General features: G+C 35.9%; 3 protein-coding genes across 4 annotated transcripts; 1 reads left to right on the forward strand and 2 right to left on the reverse strand.

The window, feature by feature from the left end:
• Positions 1 to 206: 206 nt before the first annotated feature.
• Positions 207 to 4,135, reverse strand: trappc6bl (trafficking protein particle complex subunit 6B, like). Of its 2 annotated transcripts, XM_056756933.1 has the most exons (7): positions 4,038 to 4,125; positions 3,825 to 3,902; positions 3,621 to 3,712; positions 1,698 to 1,883; positions 1,525 to 1,608; positions 1,296 to 1,389; positions 207 to 1,142 (listed from the first exon to the last, which is right to left on the reverse strand). In XM_056756933.1, the coding sequence occupies exons 2-7, from the start codon at positions 3,832 to 3,834 to the stop codon at positions 1,111 to 1,113; spliced, it is 498 nt and encodes a 165-aa protein (XP_056612911.1). In that variant the 5' UTR covers positions 3,835 to 3,902; positions 4,038 to 4,125; the 3' UTR covers positions 207 to 1,110. The 2 variants fall into 2 exon arrangements, with proteins under 2 accessions (XP_056612911.1, XP_056612912.1); XM_056756934.1 differs by lacking the exon at positions 3,825 to 3,902 and having other exon boundaries at positions 4,038 to 4,135.
• Positions 4,136 to 7,008: 2,873 nt separating this feature from the next.
• Positions 7,009 to 11,588, reverse strand: si:ch211-116o3.5 (uncharacterized protein LOC325902 homolog). Its single transcript, XM_056756095.1, has 4 exons — positions 10,880 to 11,588; positions 9,832 to 10,288; positions 8,383 to 8,649; positions 7,009 to 8,234 (listed from the first exon to the last, which is right to left on the reverse strand). Exons 2-4 carry the CDS (start codon positions 10,235 to 10,237, stop codon positions 7,729 to 7,731), a joined length of 1,179 nt encoding a protein of 392 aa, XP_056612073.1. The 5' UTR covers positions 10,238 to 10,288; positions 10,880 to 11,588; the 3' UTR covers positions 7,009 to 7,728.
• Positions 11,589 to 14,258: 2,670 nt separating this feature from the next.
• LOC130428141 (calcium-activated chloride channel regulator 4A-like) lies at positions 14,259 to 19,734 on the forward strand. Its single transcript, XM_056756007.1, has 15 exons — positions 14,259 to 14,395; positions 15,248 to 15,255; positions 15,421 to 15,560; positions 15,648 to 15,792; positions 15,883 to 15,985; positions 16,075 to 16,240; positions 16,427 to 16,657; positions 16,883 to 17,107; positions 17,198 to 17,378; positions 17,705 to 17,811; positions 17,919 to 18,134; positions 18,371 to 18,635; positions 18,719 to 18,883; positions 18,993 to 19,211; positions 19,349 to 19,734. The coding sequence occupies exons 1-15, from the start codon at positions 14,259 to 14,261 to the stop codon at positions 19,732 to 19,734; spliced, it is 2,694 nt and encodes an 897-aa protein (XP_056611985.1).
• The last annotated feature ends 2,460 nt before the right edge of the window (positions 19,735 to 22,194 follow it).

Raw genomic sequence — 22,194 nt, forward strand, 5'->3', positions numbered from 1 at the left:
AACTCATAATCTTTTAATTTGTAATTTCAGTTTGTTTAACAATGCTAAGATATTATTGCCCATTAGATAAAGGGAATCTACATTTATACTAAAATAAGTCAGGAATACTACATATTATATAATAAGTATTTTTTCACTATTCAGCAGTATCTATTTTAAGGAAGTCAGTAAATTTTCCTAATTTAATTCTGTAAGTCAGACAAACATTTGTAGTTTGAAATCCTTTATTTATTTAAATTTTTATATCTTTTTTTCCAGATATGAACGTTAACAAAAAACAAACACAGTATACAGCAAGTAAACGGTCCAATGACCTAATTTCAGACATTTATAAATTTTACAAACAACAAAAAGAACCAAAGCTTTGATTAAGCGAGGTACCAGCTGTAAAGAGATCTTAGAATAACTGAAGTGCAAGAAGCTTGTATACAAGTTCATTAAACAAAAAACTTTTGAGGTTTTCACTCTGTCTGGAGGCATTTGAACTGGTTGACAAACGCTGCCCTCTTCTGGTATAAAAAAATAACCCATATTTGTATCCAAACACTTGAAAACTTATTCACCTTAAAAAAACAAACCGCTGCTTGCCGTTTTAGAAAAGTCCAATAATTTCTTCTGTAACATCTTCGATTAAATAATCAATCAGATAAATGTTGAATTGCAAATTGTCTGTGTTAGGGTTAAGATAGCTGTAGTTATTGGTTGAAAACTTCTGAAATAATTGTGACAAAATGCATTCAACATTTAACATCAAATATTTCTTATTGTCTTAAATAAACAAAAAGTGTATAAAATATAAAACACCCAGACTGTCATATTTTTGAAAATATCCATCCATTACCATAATTATTAATTTACTGTAATGAAGAGGCATGCCGTTTAGAATGTTTTTTATCATTATCAATAAAACGTTTAAGTTAAGGGGCTTGGAAAATTGAAATACAGGAAATATAAGAAAACAGCAATTGTGTAAACTGTGTCACTAAAATGTAACAGCACGGACTCAAATATAACATTGTAAAGAGACTATCTGATGTAAACATTAAGAATCCTGTTTCTTGTAATTCAAATAAAGTTGATGAAACATGGCTGTAGTTTCCCAAGTGCATTCTAGGTTTTCTGAATGACAACCTGAAATTTACCTACAAACAACAAACATGTAAAAAGATAGTGAACACATGTCACATAACCTTGAATAAGCTTTCATTTGTATAACACTTTAAACAGCTCAGAATATTTTAAATGTTAAGTAGGTAAAAAAAAAAAACATGTTTGTAAAGACAGCGCAAACTTACATGATGGCATTACAGATACCTCTGCAGTCACTACACCCTCCAAGCCCAGATTGGACAGAGCTCCCCGAATCATACCGCAAGAAAAAGCTAAATACTACAAAGAAAAAAAACATAAAGAGATTCATTATTATGATCTAACAAAGGATAAAAATATATTAAATTAATAAATATATATGGCAGAATGTGCCTTATAAATATGTATAAACCTAAACATAATAGAGATTCTTACCTTAGGGGCATCTTCAAGGTATTGCTTTCCAATGGAAAACTGTGTCAGCAATGCAAATGTATTGTCCTGTAAGACAAATGTGCCCTGCAACAAAAAAGAGAGAGAAAAAAACAGATAATAATCATAGCTAAAATGCCACTTCTGTATTATTGCATTGTTTTTAAAAGTCAGACCTGATGGTTAGTCCTCAAGTTGTCGATTTGTTTTTTAAAGATGGTGCTCCAGAAGTCCTTACAAACAAACTTCATAATATCCAAGTCATCTTTGAAACTGGGGCAGTCTTTTGTAAACCTTTCGATCAGACCTTGTCCAACTCTGAAGCCCATTCCTTCTAGAGTAGATACACACGTAACTCTTTCCTTAGGAAAGAAAACATAAGCAATAAAAAAAAGAAAAATACGAAAACCAGAACGCTTATCATATTCTACAGTCATGTTACTATTTTCATGCATGTACAGTCATGGCCAAAATTGTTGGCACCCCTGAAATTTTTCCAGAAAATCTAGTATTTCTCTCAGAAAAGCATTCCATTAACACATGTTTTGCTATACACATGTTTATTTCCATTGTGTGTATTGGAACAAAACAAAAAAAAGGAGGGGGAAAAAGCAAATTTGACATAATGTCACACAAAACTCCCAAAATGGGCTGGACAAAATTATTGGCACCCTTAACTTATTATTTGGTTGCACACCCTTTGGAACAAATAACTGAAATCAATCGCTTCCTATAACCATCAATTAACTTCTTACACCTCTCATCAGGAATTTTGGACCACTCTTCCTTTGCAAACTGCTCCAGGTCTCTCATATTGGAAGGGCGCCTTTTCCCCACAGCAATTTTAAGATCTCTCCACAGGTGTTCAATGGGATTTAGATCTGGACTCATTGCTGGCCACTTCAGAACTCTCCAGCGCTTTGTTGCCATCCATTTCTGGGTGCTTTTTGAAGTATGTTTGGGTTCATTGTCCTGGAAGACCCACGATCTCAGATGCAGACCCAGCTTTCTGACACTTGGCCCTACATTGCGACCCAAAATCCTTTGGTAATCCTCAGATTTCATGATGCCATGCACACAGTCAAGGGACCCTTGGCAAACTTTAGTCTTGCTTTTTATGTTGCTGTGTCAGCAGTGGGGTCCTGCCATAGCGTTTCATTTCATTTAAATGTCGACGGATAGTTCGCGCTGACACTGATGCACCTTGAGCCTGCAGGACAGATTGAATTTCTTTGGAACTTGTTTGGGGCTGCTTATCCACCATCCGGACTATCCTGCGTTGCAACCTTTTATCAATTTTTGTCTTTCGTCCACGTCCAGGGAGATTAGCTACAGTGCCATGGGTTGCAAACTTCTTGATTATGTTGCGCACTGTGGACAAAGGAACATCTAGATCTCTGGAGATGGACTTGTAACCTTGAGATTGTTGATATGTTTCCACAATTTTGGTTCTCAAGTCCTCAGACTGTTCTCTTCTCCTCTTTCTGCTGTCCATGCTTAGTATGGCACACACAGACGCACAATGCCATGACCAAGTCAACTTCTCCCCATTTTGTCTGCTTTCAGTTGTGATTTTTTATATAGCCCACACCTATTACTTGCCCCAGGTGAGTTTAAAGGAGCATCCCATGCTTGAAACAATCTTATTTATCCACAATTTTGAAAGGGTGCCAATAATTTTGTCCAGCCAATTTTTGGAGTTTTGTGTGACATTATGTCAAAGTTGCTTTTTTCCCTCCGTTTTTTTGTTTTTTTTCCAATAGTCACAAAGGGAATAAAAATGTGTATAGCAAAACATGTGTTAATGGAATACTTTTCTGTGAGAAATACTTGATTTTCTGGAAAAATTTCAGGGGTGCCAACAATTTTGGCCATGACTGTATATATCTTTGGTTTTTCCCCTAGCAAAATTGGCTATTTTTATTTACATTTTTGTTTTATTTACATTTTTTCGTTTTTTTTTATATAAATATTTGGTTACACGTATTGTATTGGTTTTTCAAAGCCTTTTTAAAAGCCAAATGAAGCCAACCCACAGAATTTGTACCAAGAAGTTGGAATCCTATGCACACTTGTCATATAAGAACCTGTCATGTTACCTTATCAATGTCCTCCCGGGTCGCTTGCTCTTTGTAAACGTGAGCCACGATCTCCATGTGGAGGAATTCAAACAAAACATCATCTGCCATAGCTGAAAGAATAAATAAAAGTCCTGTTGACGTGATCGCAATATATACGTGCATTTATACAAAACGCTTAAATTATATACAGCATAACTACTGTTTCTATTGGATTTCATTTACCTGCATCCATCTAATGATGTTACTGTAATGTTTACACTGTACTGTCAAAACTGATGCCTGCTAGAATGCTGCTCCCAGCTGTTAGCAAGGATGTTTAGCATGTTGTTACTGACACAGGATTTTATGTTATTTAACATATTTATTCGTAATACAACCCCAAAGAACATCAAAATCATATCTTGTAAATATAAACACACATTTTAAAATACTTACTGCTTGTACGTAGCTTTCGTCATGAAATAAAAATACATTTATAAAGAAGCAGCAACACAGATCAAATCCGTCACGTTTCACTCGGTCGTAGCGTTGACAGAAATAGCCGATACTGCCACCTTGTGCTAAGGAATATAACTGCAACAACTCGCGTACTGCAAACTGTGTACTGTATACTATTTTACCATTTTCTTTAAAGATTACACAACAATAATTTACATATTATAAAATAAAATTATTTTCAAAACTGGGGAGTGGTGTAGGGTTATCATCATTGAAACCATTTGCGGTTTGGTAATGTCATGTTATGTCGTTGGTAAACAAAAAAGACTTTGAAAAAAGGAAGGTTGTGCTATATAGACTACACAAGAAAGTTGTGTGCATTGCTCTGGGAATGAATTCTGATATGTCTATAGGGTGTATTGCTGCATATATAATTAGGTAAATTTAGTAAGTCTAACACTACAGGGGACCAAGACCACATATGCCATACTGAAGACCACCTGTGTCGAATCGTAATTTCATACTAGATAGTAAAGTTTGAGAACAAACTTTATGTTGGCTTGAACAGTTTATGATAATTTGAAAGCTTTTCGGTTAAACATTTTCTAATATGATTGAAACAAATAAAATACGACCCCAGTCTGTGAAAACTGGGATAAGATGTAGGGCTAGCTAAACGGTTGCCAAGCAAATCTGTTTGGTTACTATGGCGTCCCATTTGTCATATTTACACTCTGGAGTGTGCTCTTCAGCAACCACTTTGTGACTCGGTCTTCGCCGTAGCCTGCACTGCAGCAGGGGCTCAACACAACTTGCAACCCAGAAGTCCTTGCGAACGGGGAGGAGTGTGCCGGATGTCAGACATATACATATAAACATGACGGAAACATTTCAAAAAAAAAATTTGTTATCAAATTCCAAATTAATTTCTTATTGACATTATTGCTTATTTATTTTCTATTAAGGCAGATATTCCAGAATACAAACGTTTAACGCAGTGCATTTTCTTATTTAAGGTAATAAGCCATGTTTTGTTATAGATTTATATGTAATTGTTTCCGGGCTCTGTAAAGCTGAACAACACAGCTTCTATATTATAGAGAAATATTAAATAACAACACATATGCATATTAAGAAGACATTATGCACATTACGTATAGTATATACACGTAAATAAATATACATACGCAGTTACATGTACGTCATGCCAAACCATTGCATTACAAACATAACTTTCCATTGCATAATGCTTGGGTGGCATATCAACATATGAAATACAGAACTATAAAAACAGGCAGCTCCTGTCCTAATTCTCCCAAATAACAACAATGGGACAAGTGTGGTCGACTTCATGCACCGCTTCGCAGACTGATCATGCAGCGAATGACAACAAAGTGCCGCAAGAGTTAGAAAACACCACTTGCTCTTTCCGGTCTGATGACCTCAAGTCTGTCCCAAAATGCACCCCCACATACCCTTGTGTACTCGTGCCTAGTGCCCTATAGGTCTGCACTTCCTGACGTCACCAAGTGTGGACTCGGAGGATGTCCACAAGACCAGGGACCACCATTTGGGACAGGGCCCCATATGTCTCTACTGTGTTCTGATGCAGAGATAATTCATGCGTCCCAATTTGCCTACTTATACTATGCACTAAAAGTATGTACTGTTTCTGTTATGGAAAAGTGTATACATTTTAGTGTGTAGCAAAACATTATGCAGACACTGGTACATACTTACAAGAAACGGAAATAGACATGTTGCCTAGACAACATTGTGGCCATTAACTGTCACAAACATCAAAATACAGCTCTTCTTTCCATTTAATTCTTTATTCATTTATTGTTTCACATGTGCTTATATTTATTAATTTATGCCTATTCGCGGTGAGTTATGGTTCATATTAGCCGTTAAACTGTGCATCATTCTGCACATCAAATTTCTACCGGAAGTAGTAGACCATCTGGGTAGAATACTCTTTTCAACATACTACGATTTGGGACATACTAATTCTATTTTCGTATACTATTTAGGATGGATAGTATGCGAATTGGGACGCAGCAATCGGTCTAGCTAAACGGTTGCAAAGCTAATCTGTTTGGTTGATATGGGTGTGGCTTGGCAGCTGATAATTGATAATACTCCAAGCCACAAGTGAAACGAACCAACCCCAGTGTCTCTACGATGTTCTGATGAAGAGATATAGGTCTCTAAACGGTTGCCTAGTTGATCTACTTTGTTGCTATGGGTGTTGCTGCATAGCTTCATGAAGATCCTGAGAGACTGAATGGTTGCCTGAGTAAATTGAGCCCTCCCACTTGTGTTTACGACACTGTGATGCAAAGATATCCATCTGGGCCTTTTATAATGGTAATCTATGGGATCGGATGCTAGACTGCTGTCAATGATTGCTATGGGCGTGGCTTCATGATGATCCTGATAGACTGATTGGTTGCCTGAGTAAATTGTGCCCGCCCCCTTGTTTTTGTGAGACTGTACTGCAAAGATATTCCATCTGGGGCTTTTAAAATGCCTTATATGGCATATTTCCTGTGCCATTATAAGTCTTTTTGGGTGAGTTTCTAACACCCAGGGGTACAATTTAAACACTACGGTGAGATGTGTTTTTACAGAACCTGCCAGCTTCTTCAAACGTGGAAACCAGCAAGTTTCTACAACCCCCTCACTCTTTATGAGCCGTCAAAGTTTGTCGCAATGTTAAGTCTCCGGGAATTTTGGTGATTTTGAAATCTCCGGTTTTCAAATACTAGAACCCGGATCACTAAGAAAATATAAAACACACTCCGGAAGACCAGTCTGAAGGTTTTTGGAAATTTTGATGGATGTAGCTTCAAAGCTCTAGGAGTTACTGTCATCAGATTGTGCTCGGAAGAATAATAATACGTTTAAATACTATAACAGTATGTTGTCTTTGTCAATCCAACATAATTAATGCAAATAAAAAGCATAAAAATCTACTTTTTTTATCATTATGATTTTTATCATTCAAACATAAAACATACCAGCGTTATCAAACAATATCCTGCATAAATTCACTTTTCATCCCAGATTTTGTGGGTGTTTTGTTTGTAAAACTTTCGAGTCATACATAATGAGGAAAATGCACAAATGACATCATTTTCAAAAAACAGGTTTTTTACCTGTTCGAAACATCCCTGGTCTATTCTGCATTTAGAGATAAAGACCATATGCACAATATCATGGCAAATATTAAAATAAATGGTTTATCATTAGAGGCAAGCAATTATTGTGTTATCAAATCAACAGACTTATCATGTTTATACTAAACTACATGAGGTAAATGTTAAAATTATCCTTAATAGTTAAAACTTGCACATTAATATGTCTAAAGGGAAAATACCCCAATCCTAACTGGAAGAAGTGTAACTTTAACATATCTTCAGTCTTACCACTGACCAATATATTTCCTTACAGGCAAAAAGGCTTCCTTTTTCTGAACTGCAAATTCTAAACATTGAAGTTATTTTTCATCTATAATTCAGATCAACTGTTACTTAGAAATCAAGATAAGTAAATAAATAAGTCTATTGTTCCTTCTTCTACAAAAACGTATTGCTGATTAAAACATCAGAACTTACAACATCTAATGGACAAAAGGCCTGTGTTAACTGTTTCTAGCTGATAAAGAGTCCCAAAAGAGAAGCATTCAATGGTGATGACACAATCCATTCTGTAAAACAGAGTTCTTGGTTGACGATGAAATCTCTAAAGAAGGTGGACTGCTGTTATTGTACACCTCCGGGGTTTGAAAGTTCTCAGTCTCACCGCCTGACTCCACATCAGCGGTGGGCGACTTATGAACCTCCAAGACAGAGACCTTCCAAGAAGAAGGTGTAGGTTCTGTCTTGGGCATGGGTAACAGGGCACATGGCTGAAGCGTCTGTGTTTGAGTCTGCTGCATTTGCCCCAGGATCCTCAGCAGGGCATCTTGAACCTTCTGGCTGATGGAGGAGTCCGTCTCAGTAGATTCAGGCTTAGGTTGGTGGTTCCTGGTGAAATTGGAGAGCTGCTCCAGGACCTGTATCTGACGATCCATCATGCCCAGCATGGTGCAATGGAAGGCTTTTTGTTCTGCCAGCTGTTCTCCAAGGCGGTGGTTCAAAATGGTGAGCTGCTGTAGGATGAGGCTGCTGGTGTCCTCTGGTGTTCCCGCTGAAAAATGTAAATACGAAAATTGTTACCACAGTTTTACATTATGCTGAAAACAAGTGTTAAGAACTTTTATCTTTTTGCCTGAATCTCCATAATTGCTACCAAAGCATCTGTAATTACACATGGCATAATTTAACCAGCAGTTCACCTGGAAAATCATCCTGGCTAAAGTCAGCCGCCTCTCTTGTACTTTCCATGCTGTTGGGATTGCATAGGGATGGTGGTAGATTCTTCACTGCATAGAGATATTCTCCAGACAAACCAAGAGTCATAACCTCATCTGGTCCCAAAGCCCAGCTCGGAGGTTCGGAGCTAGCCACATCTTCTGGATTCTCATCGTCATCCGCGTCAGTGTCTAATTTAGGAGTCATGTTGTCAGGCTCAGATTTAGGGATTATGCTTTCAAGCCATGAATCTGGAAGAGCAGGAAGAAGCAAATACATCTATTACAGTTGACATCTCAAACATTTTGACAAGAAATCTTTTAGATCATTTAGGCTAATATAGGAGTAGACTATAGTATAATGTTATTAGCATGTGGATCCCTAGAAAAAGGAAACCTTAAACTCATGCAAAATGAAAATTCATCTTCATTTTCTTAATTTACCTTCATGACATTCCAAACACACATACAGCCACGAAAAAAAGTAAGAGACCATTTCAAAAGTTTTTCCGAATTTACTATTTCTAGGTAAGTGTTTAAGTTAAATTATATTTTTGTTTCATTCTGTGAACTACAGTAAAAATATCTACCAAATTTAAAAAGAAAATTTCAATTGCATTTATTTGCGGCAAATGGAAACTGGATAAAAAGGTCCAAATAACAGATAAAATGCTCCGTATTTTTTCAGAGCTCAAATACTGCAAAGAAAACAAGTTCAATTTCGCCTTTAAGCAATACAACAGTATATTTCTACAAGTGTTTAAGAAAAGTTCAAAAATATTTTTTATGTGATAATCTACATTTTCATCACAGTTTTCATGTGTCTGTGTTGTGGTCAGTATTTCACATTGCTGTTGGATGACCTGATTTTGTTGAAATTCAACAGACACCGGACTGGAGACCACAAAACATCTAGAAATGCAGATTAAATTCAAATTTGGAATGGTCTCTTAATTTCATCCGCTGCTATATTTATTTCTAAACATTTTGTGTTTATGCATTTTATTCCTCAGTGAAACACAAAAAAATGATAATACTGCTCTTCTCCATTCAATGAGAGCCTATGGGGAACAGACGTCACACTCTCAAAAATTACATAACTGCATAAAACTACAGAATTCCAAAGCACTTATGCATTGCATTTCAAATCTTTAGAAACACTGAATTGTGTGACTTATATTTTGTATATCTTTAAAGCCTTGGAATATAGTCTAACATTTCTGTTGAAATCTTTTGTAATCTGTATGATTTTAGACCTCAAAAGTGTTCCTCACTATTTTGGGAAAAAAGCAATCGATTCAACATCTTATTTTGTGTTCCACATGAAAAAATTAAGTCATTCAGCTTGGGAATGACATGATGGTAAGCAAACAAAGTCTTAAATCCATCCATTCATGCAAAGAGTGAATGACAATTGAAAAACGGTAACAGTACTATCTGTGTGGTCATCCAGGTCCGCAAGTGACCGTCCTACAGGATCATCTGCTAGCTCATCCTCCTCATTTCCAGCCTTGGGTCTGCGCACCAACATGCGATCCAGCATGTGGAAATATCTGAAAGACTCAATGGCGGAGAGGCGTGCAGCCGGACTTCGGTAGCTCGCCAGTTTGATCTTGCGGTACTTGTGTTTAAGGCTTTTCCAGCGGTTGCGGATTTGGGTGACGGTGAAGTGGATGCCACGTTTGGTGAGATTCATCCGGAGGCGGCGGAAGAGAGACTCGTTGCGCTGCCGTTTTTTATCCAGTTCATGGACCAGACCCATACGCTCTATGAGTGCCAACATGGCAAATGTGTCTGGTTCAGTCCACCACTTGTTGGGTTTCTTCTCGTTCAGGTTCATGATGTCCTCCCTGTATGAGCCTCCTAAACAAGCAACCCATTGGGTGCAGGACTTTGGAAAGAGGTTAGAAGAGTTAAAGAACAATCTCAAATGATTCTTCTCCTGTTGACAGTGCAAATATTTCTTATAAATGATGAACATATTTACTTTAATACTTACATTGAAATAAATTAGAAAAGCTTTATTTGTTTAAACTGTTTATAATTAATGTATAATTAACTTGAGACATCATTTTACTGATTTGGATTAGATTTCTGATCACATCCTTTATGAAAATGAACAACCGTAAAGCCATCGTATCCTATCCTAAAAAAAAAATATATTTCTCATTATATTAAGCATAGTTTTAATAATAAACAAGTAAACAATTTGTATACATTATGGTTAGTCCTTCAAAAACCTTATAAATGCACGACACTCTGAATAAAATCGCTGTGAATGAACAACTTTGAAAACCAATGAATCGTGAAGCGAATCGATTCGCTGTCAACCTAAAGATTCACACCCTACTTTCCCTAAAGGAAACCACGTAACATGCATCAACACAATACATTTCTGAATGAACATCATTAGTTACTATTGCGATATGTTTGATATAAATCGCTGCATCGACGCCTATGGTAAGAATGAATCAACACAGACCTGTTCAGTTTTCGGCCTCCTGTACGTTACGCGCTGTAGTGAAGAAAAGGTTCATCTCAAACTCCTCTGCATCGACAGAACTGCGCTCATTTCGCCAAATGACAGATCGCGTAAAATATCGCGCAAAATATTGTCAACACGACCAATGTGCGCCAGGATGTCTCTATACACGCTGGTTAACGTGCTGTTGACCGTTTTGATTTTCAGTTTACGGCCCCACTCACACATCACATGGTACTTTGATGTGGAATATGTTAAATGTTATTCTAGACACTAAAAACATCTGTTTACTTCATGGTGAGCCTTTTCCTCTAGAAAAAAAGTAAGCGAGAAGAATGACAACCGGTGCCAATGGGAGATCTAACATGGGCGTGGCTTCGTGGTCCGGGAGCTGTCGCGTATTGTTTGGACAGTATGGTACTTTTATTTCGATGTCATTTGGATCATCTTTCATATTCAGGGCATTTTTTTATTTGTAAAATACTAAGCAGACACCTACTGAAGCATGACACGTGTTTACTTTTCTCCGCGCTCATGGAAATCAATGGACCCCTCGTGGTTACTGCCAAAGAATTTATACAGATTACAAATTTCTGTGTTTATCATACATAATTCGAGTTTTTATAGTGTATCTAGTGTATTATAGCTTTAGAAAGGCAAAAACCTGCGGAATATTTGGCCGTGTGAGCCGTCATGCGCTCCCTGTTGGAATATAGGAAGCGTCTCGAGCAAACATCCTTTAGCTTTGCCTCCCAATTGTAATTCTGCTCCGGCTTTTGGTCGAATAACGTCACCTTTGGATACTCGTTATTGCCACCTACTGTGTCGGAGTATAACAGAATCTATTCCAAATCAGAAGTTTTCATTGGTGACAAACACGTAATGTATTTTGGTTTGTGTGTATGTTTTAAAAGACAAATAAGATTAGACTAAAAAGAAAACGTGTTGTGTACAGTAGTAAGAAATAAATTGTAAACAGTTCAAAGTACAAGGAAAATACAAAGAGTCTGTTTCATCTACAGTGGAAAAGATCAACTGCAGTCCGTCCTCTTTGAAATTTTATGTAACTTAATTAAATTCAAACTTATATGTATTGCATTTTTTACACTGTTACAGGTGCTGTGTTTAATTTTTTGGAGGATCTTTGACAGAAACGCAATATAATGTAAACGACTATGTCATTAGATGTGTATAAAGACCTTACATAATGAAGCTTTATATGTGACCTTGGACAACAAAACCTTTGTCTTATGGGTCAATTTTTCAAAATTGAGATCTTTGCATAATCTGAAAGCTGAATCAATAAGCTTTCTATTTATTTTTGAGTTGTTAGAATAGGACAATATATGGCTAAAATACAACCGTTTAAAACTCAGGAATCTAAGAGTGCAGAAATATCAAAATATTGAGAAAATTGCCTTTGAAGTTGTTAATCGAGGCACTGCTGCAGTCCATCCACTTACAAAAATGAAGTTTTTATATATTTAATGTAGGAAAATTACAAAATATCTTCATGGAACGTGATCTTTACTTAACATCCTAATGATTTATGGCATAAAAGAAAAAGCAACCATTTTGACCAATACAATGTATTTTTGTCTTTTACTGAAAATGTTTCCGTGCTACTTAAGACTGGTTTTGTAATCCAGTCACGTTCTATACCTTAGAATGAGCTATTTCTATCTTCATTGTCCCCTTACATGTAATTGACCATGCGGTTTCTACAACAGCCCTAAATGGACAAACTGCTCTATAGAGCGTGTTTCGTAAATGTTATCTCCTTGGGCAAAGAAGTGAAAACTTGACGAAATCTAAGCTCTGTGTCAGCTTTAAAAGGGGGATATGGAGTGAGCTAGCTAGATGCCGCTAAATATCATCCACTGGACCTTTAAAGTAGCCTGTAGCAGGCGGTGCACATACGTTGTCCTTTATTTGTTAAATAACACTTGACAAAAATATTTTGTCCTGCTTTTACTACCACTACTTAAAGTGTAACAAACTAAGTGCTGGTTTATGATGATTACATCTGTTCTTGTCATGGTTCTTACGGCAAGACATGGCAGGAGAACCCAAGTGCAGGCAGAAGACAAGGTGGATGAAGGGGTTAACAAAAGGTATTTATTTACAAAGACTAAACAAAAAGGCAAAACAAAACCCACAATGGGGAAAACCAGACAGGATACTTTAAACAGCAAACAAGGACACTGAATGACTAAACTACGAAAACAAACATGAATATAAACACACTTACACAGACTGAACTAGACTTACTTGACAAAGCACAAGGAACGAGGTACAACGTACAGGAACAGCACGACTGAAACAAGGAACATCTCATACAAGGAACATCTCATACAAGGAACATCTCATACAAGGAACATGCATACAAGGAACATCTCATACAAGGAACATCTCATACAAGGAACATCTCATACAAGGAACATCTCATACAAGGAACATCTCATACAAGGAACATCTCATACAAGGAACATCTCATACAAGGAACATCTCATACAAGGAACATCTCATACAAGGAACATCTCATACAAGGAACATCTCATACAAGGAACATCTCATACAAGGAACATCTCATACAAGGAACAAGGTATGATCTACAGGTAATAGCAAGGACAAAGCACAACAGCTACATGAAGGTACAATGAAGGAGCACAGGACAATGAACACAAGGGTGTTTTTAAGGGAACAAACACAGGATCATAACGAGGAACAGGTGCTGGGGATTAGCACTAAGGAGAGGCTGACAAGGAACGAGTTGTAGGGAACAATGACAAGACACGAGAAAGAACCATGTCTTTCCCACATAAAACCATCAGGCAATGCCATGGCTCCACTCGAGACAGGAATAAAACATGACATGATAGTGGAACCATGACAGTTCTGATACCTTGTTATCACACATTTAATCTTTTTACTACAGTAAGTACATGCACACATTAAACAGGTTTGCAGTATTATTCACAGTGACCCAACCCAAATTTGAACACTTAAAAAGTCTAAAATTTTGTTAATTGGAAATAAAGTATTGTGTTACATTGTTACTCCTTTACTATCAATTGTGAGCTTTCATTTTGTTATGCAATTTAACAATTTTGTGATTGTTAGGGCATTCTTATCTTGCAGTTATAAGGAAATATGCAAGAAAATATGTTCAGATAACAAATTGGGTGTTGCATCCCTTTCTGCAATTCTGCACAGTGATCATGTTTATTTCTCAATAAGGGTAAACAGTAATCAATAGCTGACTCAGAAGCTTTTTACGGTAAAGAGCAGATTATTCTCATCTGTGTCTTCAAGTTAATAATTGTCTTAATATGGTTTAAAAGTGGGTTCTGGAGTTTCAGTTCGTAACTCTGCAGTTATGGACCCAAGAATTGTTGTCTGGTTGTGGATGCTGCTGTCATCCACCTGCTCTGGAATTAAACTGGAGGGAAATGGATACACTGATATTTTGGTGGCGATCAGTTCAGCAGTACCGCAGGACAACAGAATCATTGAGTTTTCTTCTTATTAATGAACTTTATAAGTTATATTTTGTCCATTGCATTTCCTTCCTATCCATATTTAATTATTTAGAAGAATAATTAATTAAATTAATAAAATGGGGTGTTAGAATATACAGGCATTGACAATAACTAATAATTTTGCCTTAAGAGACCATATATGTACTGTGACAAGCAGAGCTGGATCAGAACTATTGAGAGAGAGTCTCTGCAACTCTGTTTACTCCAATGGATCAGTTTTTTCACAGCAATGGCGGTTCATGGAGGCTCTCAATATAGTTCTCCGAAGTTACTAGTTACGCATGGAGCTGCGACTAAATAGACCAACTGAGATACACTTCTAACCCATTTAAAGATGAAGCCATTTAATGAATAATAAAATGAAAGAAACAAAGCATTTAAAGAGAAAACATAACTTACTTGAACTATCTGAAAACTCCATGAATTATGTGATCCTCCAGCGTTTTGGACTTCAGTTGGCAGAACTCTCTCTCAATGGCTCTGACAGGACGAGGGCCATCAGGGAACGCCGCAAAAACGGTGACGCGAGTGATAAAACGGTAAAACCAAACTTTTAATAAAATACACAAACAACTAAACGAAAGTGCATACAGGTCCTTCACGGTCGAATGCCGGTCACATAAACATAATGAAACATAACAAAAAATCCAGTAGTGGTTCTCTATCGTCCCTACTGCTGTTGCTCCTCCATTTATGCTTCCGGATCTCCTCCGTTAGAGATGCGAGACCAGTGCAACACGCGCCGTTCACTCACGGCCCTAATCCAGCTCTGCTTATCACACATAGATACTCTCTACACTTGTGTTTAGTGTGAAATATAAATAAGTAAATCAAATTTAAGATGAATTTAACATTAGTTTTATTTTATAAAATTATTCGTATTATTTCTCAAATAGACATTGTGAGAGAACCAATTCTTTGACTTGTATAGACTGTCCTCTTTTAAAATAAATACATTACATTTGCAAGTTCATTGTTATTTTATCTATTATTTTGGACAGGACATGTTTGCTGAGGGCTCTTTGTATCTTTTTGAAGCAATGGAGAAAAAGGTATATTTCAAAGACATTACAATATTAGTACCAGCTCAATGGAGCGGCACTGATTTTATCAAATCAAGAACAGAATCCTTTGAGAAGGTATGGAACATTTGGACATATTGTCTTGTTTGGACAAAATAAATGTTCAAACACATGTTTCTGACACAAATTGTAAATCAAATGCAGGCCAGAATAAGAATTGATAATCCAGCGCGTGGTGATGATCCGTACACTAACCAGTATGAAGATTGTGGATCAGAGAGTCGATACATTCACTTCACCCCAAACTTCCTCCTAGATGACAGTTTCATTAAGATTTATGGATTAAGAGGTCACTAGTCATCCATTTATCATGAAATTATTCAAACTACTGTATGTGCTATTTTCATTTTCTGAAATATTTTTATTTTTTTGTTTGTAGGAAGGGTTTTGGTTCATGAATGGGCTCATCTGAGATGGGGAGTATATGATGAATACAATGAAGACGAGCCATTCTACTTTTCTAATGGTGTTCAAGCTACAGGGTTATAATCCAATGATTTATTATCAAAAAGATACCAAATTGTTATAATTCAGAAAGGATGACCAACATTTTCTATGTGTTCATTTATAGATGTAGTAAACACATTACAGGCCAGTATTATGATTACTCTTCTGGATTTCCTCAGTTGTGTGTCCTTGACCCTGAAACTTCAATACCTACCAAAGAGTGTCAGTTCTTTCCAAACAAAGATCAAAACACAAAAAGCTCCATAATGTATTTACCAAGTGTGGATTCTGTAAGTATTTACTTCAGTGACATTTACAGAAAATAACAATATGAGTCTTGAGAGAATACATTTAAATTTACTCAAACTGCGTTTCTAATACATTTTAAATTAGAAAAATGAAAAGAAGCATTTTCACTAATGATCTTAGAAAACTCTATTTTGTATCTGCAATTAGACCTGAAAAAACTCTTTCAGGTAGTTGCGTTTTGTCGAGAAGATGATCACAATGGTGTCGCCCCAAACATGCAAAATGAGAAATGTGGAAATAAAGCAACATGGACAGTAATATTTGAGGATTCAGTGGACAGTGATGCCCTTCAATCTCTAATACCGCTGCCATCCCCTTCACCAGCACTATCTTTCACTGTTGTGCAAAGAATGCAACGTGTCGTTTGTCTCATCCTTGATGTCTCAGGAAGCATGCAAGTATGTGGCAGTAACATACATTAAACATAAAGTGTGTATTGCAGAAATAATGGTTGTATCAAAACAAGTTTCAAACAAAATATCTTCCATTTGTCAGAAAAACAGATAACTCCTCTGTTAATATTTTTACAATGACGGACATTTTTCACTAATGTTTAGAAATTAGTTTGGGTTTTAAAACCCAATCACCTAATTCATTTTCATGATATATAATTTATTTTCAAGGGCTCTAGGATTATTCGACAGCGGCAAGCCGCCACACATTTCATACGGCACATCATTGAAGATCAAGGCAAAGTGGGAATCGTAACCTTTAGTACTGATGCTTCAACTCTTAAAGACTTGACTCTTATAGACAGTGACACCACAAGAGAGAATCTCATCAGTTTATTTCCAACACAAGCAAGTGGATATACAAGCGTCTGTACTGGCCTCAATAAAGCCTTAGAGGTGCCCTTGTTATTATTCTAAATTATTATTATTATATAAGTTAATACATATTCAATGTAAATGCTATGTATTTCTTCTTATACCCATCAGGTGCTTAAAGCAGATAATAAGGATGCATTAGGAGATGAAATAATTTTTCTCACTGATGGTGAGGCAACAGACAACGTCAATGATTGTTCTCATACTGCAATACAAAGTGGTGCCATTATACACACTTTGGCTTTGGGTCCCAAAGCCGCCAAAGAACTGCAGGAAATGGCGGACAGAACTGGTAAGTGTGATAACACAAAAATTGGTCCCACAGACCAAACAAAGGATCAACACCTTCTAACACCAACTGGCTCCTAAGTTGATTTTAATGGTTATATGACCTCCCCCATCCCCAAGGTTTGCACAGGCCCCCAAAACGTAGATGTTGAGTTTGAAAATGTATGACAATCAAACACATTTTTAAAAAAAAAATCTTAATTTTTAACTATAAATTTGTTTAAAAAGTGTCTGTCTCGCAGCCACGGTATTTATCTGAGAGTGAATCCTACTGCCAGTATTTAAAGTCAATCAAATGCAAATTTCTCTTTCATTCCATTTTGAAATTAGATGGGATATTTATCATAGCAACTGATGATATCACCTCCAATCTGTTGGTGGATGCATTTGCTTCACTTACAATATCAACTGGAGATTACAGGAAAGAACCAGTTCAGGTTTGGCAAGTTGTAAATGACTTTTATGACTTTTATATTGTAAATATATAATTTAAACTTTAAATATTTTATGTGTTCATGTTTTTATTTTTATTATATGCTTACAGCTGGAGAGTACGGGAAAGAGAACAGCTGACTGGTTCAATGGAACAGTGTCAGTGGATTCGACCGTCGGTAACAAAACCAGCTTTTTAATCATCTATGAAATCAGTGCACCTACTGTGTATATACAGACGCCAAGTGGGTCCAACTACGGTCAAACAGATATGAGTGAAGATCCATCAGCAAAGACACTCACACTAAAAATTCCAGGAACTGCAGAGGTATGACGACCTTAATAGCAATACAGGAGTTATGGCTGAAGTTTATTGTTCAAACCATAAGTTTTAAACATTAGTATTTCTGTATTATATTAAAAAGGCATTGAGGCCAAATGTTCTAAATAATCATTTACAAAAAGTTTTGAAACAGACAAATATTTTTCATGAATAATTTAGATAAGCGTTATCCTGAAGACAAAGTCCTAAAAGGTTTGTGTTATCTATGTTGTATTTGTTAGGCTGGAGACTGGAAGTACAGTATTCTGAGTGGACGACTTCAGTCTTTGACAATAACAGTAACCAGTCAAGCAGCTCGCTCTGATGTTCCTCCTATCATAGTTAAAGCACATGTGAATCAGCAGCTGATCAGTGGCAGTAAACCTGTGATTGTGTTTGCTGAGGTTAGTCAGAATTACAGACCTGTAATAAATGCTGAAGTGAAGGCCACACTGGAGTCAGAAACTGGGACAAAGCAACAATTAGAGCTACTGGATAATGGAGAAGGTAAATTACCCATAATCCTTTTCTCAAGCACACACACATGCTAAAATATAAATAAACAAACTGTAAATCTATTTCTGTTACAGGAGCAGATGCTTTCAAAAATGATGGGATCTATTCAATGTATTTCACAAAGTTAGTAAAAGGCAGAATCAGCTTGAAAGTGAGAGTGAAGAATAAAGACGGACAATCCAGATTTACTCTCCACAGAAAGAGCGGCGCTCTATATGTACCTGGATACGTGGTGGATGGTAGACTATGACATCATCACTGTTGTGCAATGTTGCTTGAAACTGGCAGTAGTTCTAGTAATATTGTGAACCGTGACATTGCATGGCATCTTTTCATTTCTCTTTTTAGATAAGGTAGAGCTGAACCCTCCGAAGCCTCCGGTTCCTGAACAACCACTTGTTGAAGTAAACTTTAGCAGAACAGCCACTGGAGAAAGTTTTCAGGTTACTATTTCAAATCCACCAATTTATCCTCCAAACAAAATCACAGATCTTAATGCTGAAATCCAGGAGAACACGGTCCTTCTCATCTGGAGAGCTCCTGGTGAAGACTTAGACCAGGGAACAGGTAGCATACATTTTGCTATAATAAAAGTTTGTTTAAGTTTTTTTTATTGTGTAACGTAATCTTGAGTGCTGAAATAAATACTTTATATTGAAATGACAATATTGTGCATTAACCTTATATTATATTTTACTTTTAAGCTAAATCCTATGAGATCAGATGGAGCGATGACATTGAAATGCTTCGACTGAACTTCAGCAAATCTTCTTTAGTCAACACATCTGCCGTCTCACCTAAGGAGGCTGGATCAGTAGAACAACACTCATTTAATATGACAGTTGAGAATGGTACCACACTCTTCTTTGCTCTTCGCTCTGATGACAATGATGATGCAATATCTGAAATATCCAACATTGCTCAAGTATCAAAGATCATCATGCCTGCTCTCAACCCACCAGGAATCTCAAATCCGGGCCTGAATTTGAACGTTATTATCATTTCAGTTTGTGTAGCAGTTATAGTGGTGTGTTTGATTGTCGCTGTAACAGCATGGGCAGTGAAACGAAGTAAACGTGTTGATGCTTAGACATTAACAATCTAATGCAAACCATAACCAAAAACAGTACTCTTTTAAAATATAAACAAGAATATAATTTTATATATATATATATATATATAGCTAAAAATATTTTAACCTACTGGACTGATGTTTTACTTCTTTTTATTAATCTTAATTCTTATTTCTGTATGAAGGTATTTGAATGAATTTGCTTCAATGTTAAGTGAGTTGGATAAGTGTTTTTCCTGGATATTTATTTTCAGAAAAATCGGACAACAATATAAACCAGTTCAAATAGTCTATAACAGGCCACTAGTTAAAAAATTAAACAGAAAAATGCTTATCAAGCAATAAAACATGAATAAATGTAACAAGAACAATGGCAATATAAACTATTTGTAAAGCTGCTTTCAGCTCACCAGTTCTGTTGCCTTATAGAAAATAATTTTAAGGCAGAAAATGGCTTTTTAAGATTCTTTTTTAATATGAGGCATCACTGTGTAATAGAATAAACTATTCAACAGTATTTCAATTTAACTTTCATTTTATAATACACAATAATAATACAGTCATTTTAATGATGAAGTATTTTTTTTAATTATGGTACTGTAAAACGAGCAATGGGAAAAAAAAATACCGAATTTGCAAGCTCAGATTTAAAAGCCGAAAATGTGAAGTGTTCGACTGTGGCGCTCCACAGATTGATTTGTATGACAAAAGAAGAGATGAAAGGACATTAAGAGTGCGAACACTTATGCCCTTGTATGGCATGCATACATTTTACAGTTGTGTATATTCAACCATTTTTAATACAATTATTTAATATGTTATATTTCCACAATTTTTACATTTGTGACACTTTTGTTAGGTCACCAAATGTAAGCCTTTAACATCTTGTACAAATCATAAGAAAAGATCTGAAGATGAGCATCGGCATCCTCAATGCACAGTTTATATGACGCTCAATAAATGTAAAGGACTGAGTCTACATATCTGTGTATTTCACGTTAATAATAGTCTTAATATGGTTTAAAACTGGGTTCTGGAGTTCTGGATATTGGTCCAGCACAGAGCTCGCAAGTATCTGGTTCTACATATAGAATAGCTGTGTTAAGTTCGTGCCTCTTTTGAAGATGATTTTATTGGTTTTCAGACAAGTTTTACCTGCCTTGCGGCCATGTCCTTTATCACATGTTTACGTATTATGTGTTTTGTCCGTATATGTCAAGGCCTAATTGTTTGTAGAGTTTGTTAGAGTTTAATAAATATCCACGTATTCCCTCACCGTGGTTCCTTGGCTTTTTTTCATAGGATTCGGTCACTTAAACTGTGTTTCGAACTATGCTGCCTATGCTCAAAATTATGTTTGGTAAAGTCACGTTTCTTATGGTCATGAGATAACGTTAAAGTGTACATTTTAACATGCAGATAAAACCGCAACACTGGATAAAATACACAAAGGAGTAATTGACTCCAGAAGCAGTATCACAATAAATGTTAACAGGCGCTTTTCGCAGCCTCAAACCCGTTTCACACAGCACATAAGCACATCTCATAAGACTCTAAATAAAATGACTCTCATGTTTTAAATGTGTCAAGTTAAAAGGTGGTACAGCCTCTGTTATATAACCTGTTTTATTGCCATTGTTTTTGTATTTGTAAGTTTTAATTATGTTTTGCTTGTCATTGTTTTTATTTGTAAGTTTTAATTATGTTTTGCCTGTCATTGTTTTTATTTGTAAGTTTTAATTATCTTTTGCCTGTCATTGTTTTTATTTGTAAGATAAAAATATTAATTTTTCTATCAATTGTCTTAATTTTTAAGTTTCAATTACATGTTTTGCCTGTCATTGTTTTTATTTGTGAGTTTCAATTATACATTTTTCTTACAATTGTTTTTAAATGTAAGTTTCAATTATTTTTTCTGCTTGCGACTGTTTTTTTTTTAAGTTGCAATTATTAATTTTGCTAGTGAAAAACTTGACTTGGTTGCTTAGTACTTGTGTCATCCTTTTTTTGTTGCTGCTCTTAAATAAAAAAAAGTTATTTATGTCCTTTCGAAAACATTTGCTTATTTTATATATTTAAAAAAATTATTGTTAATTTTTTTATTATTTTATTTCAAGCGGACATGTGTAGCCCAAAGGACAATATTGTGCAATACGGAGTAAGTTAATAAAGAGCTATGTTCTATCTCAATTCTAACAGCAATACACCGTGCAATAATTTCACAGCATGAATAACGTAAAATTACAGTAAATTACAGGCGTCTCTGCTGCCGGTATTTAACTGCTAATATGGAAAAACAGCATCGCAATGAATTTCGTCTTTACAGCAATATGCGTAAAATAATTTCATAACATGAATAACGCAAAATTAATGGCCTCTCTGCTGCCAGAATTTTTACCATATTTTACAGAACAATTTTAACAGAACAAAAAAAACATACACACGCCAATAAAAATAAATAAAGGTATTTTGTTAGGT

This window comes from Triplophysa dalaica, chromosome 9 (genome assembly GCF_015846415.1).
Source record: "Triplophysa dalaica isolate WHDGS20190420 chromosome 9, ASM1584641v1, whole genome shotgun sequence".
Lineage (NCBI taxonomy): Eukaryota > Metazoa > Chordata > Actinopteri > Cypriniformes > Nemacheilidae > Triplophysa > Triplophysa dalaica.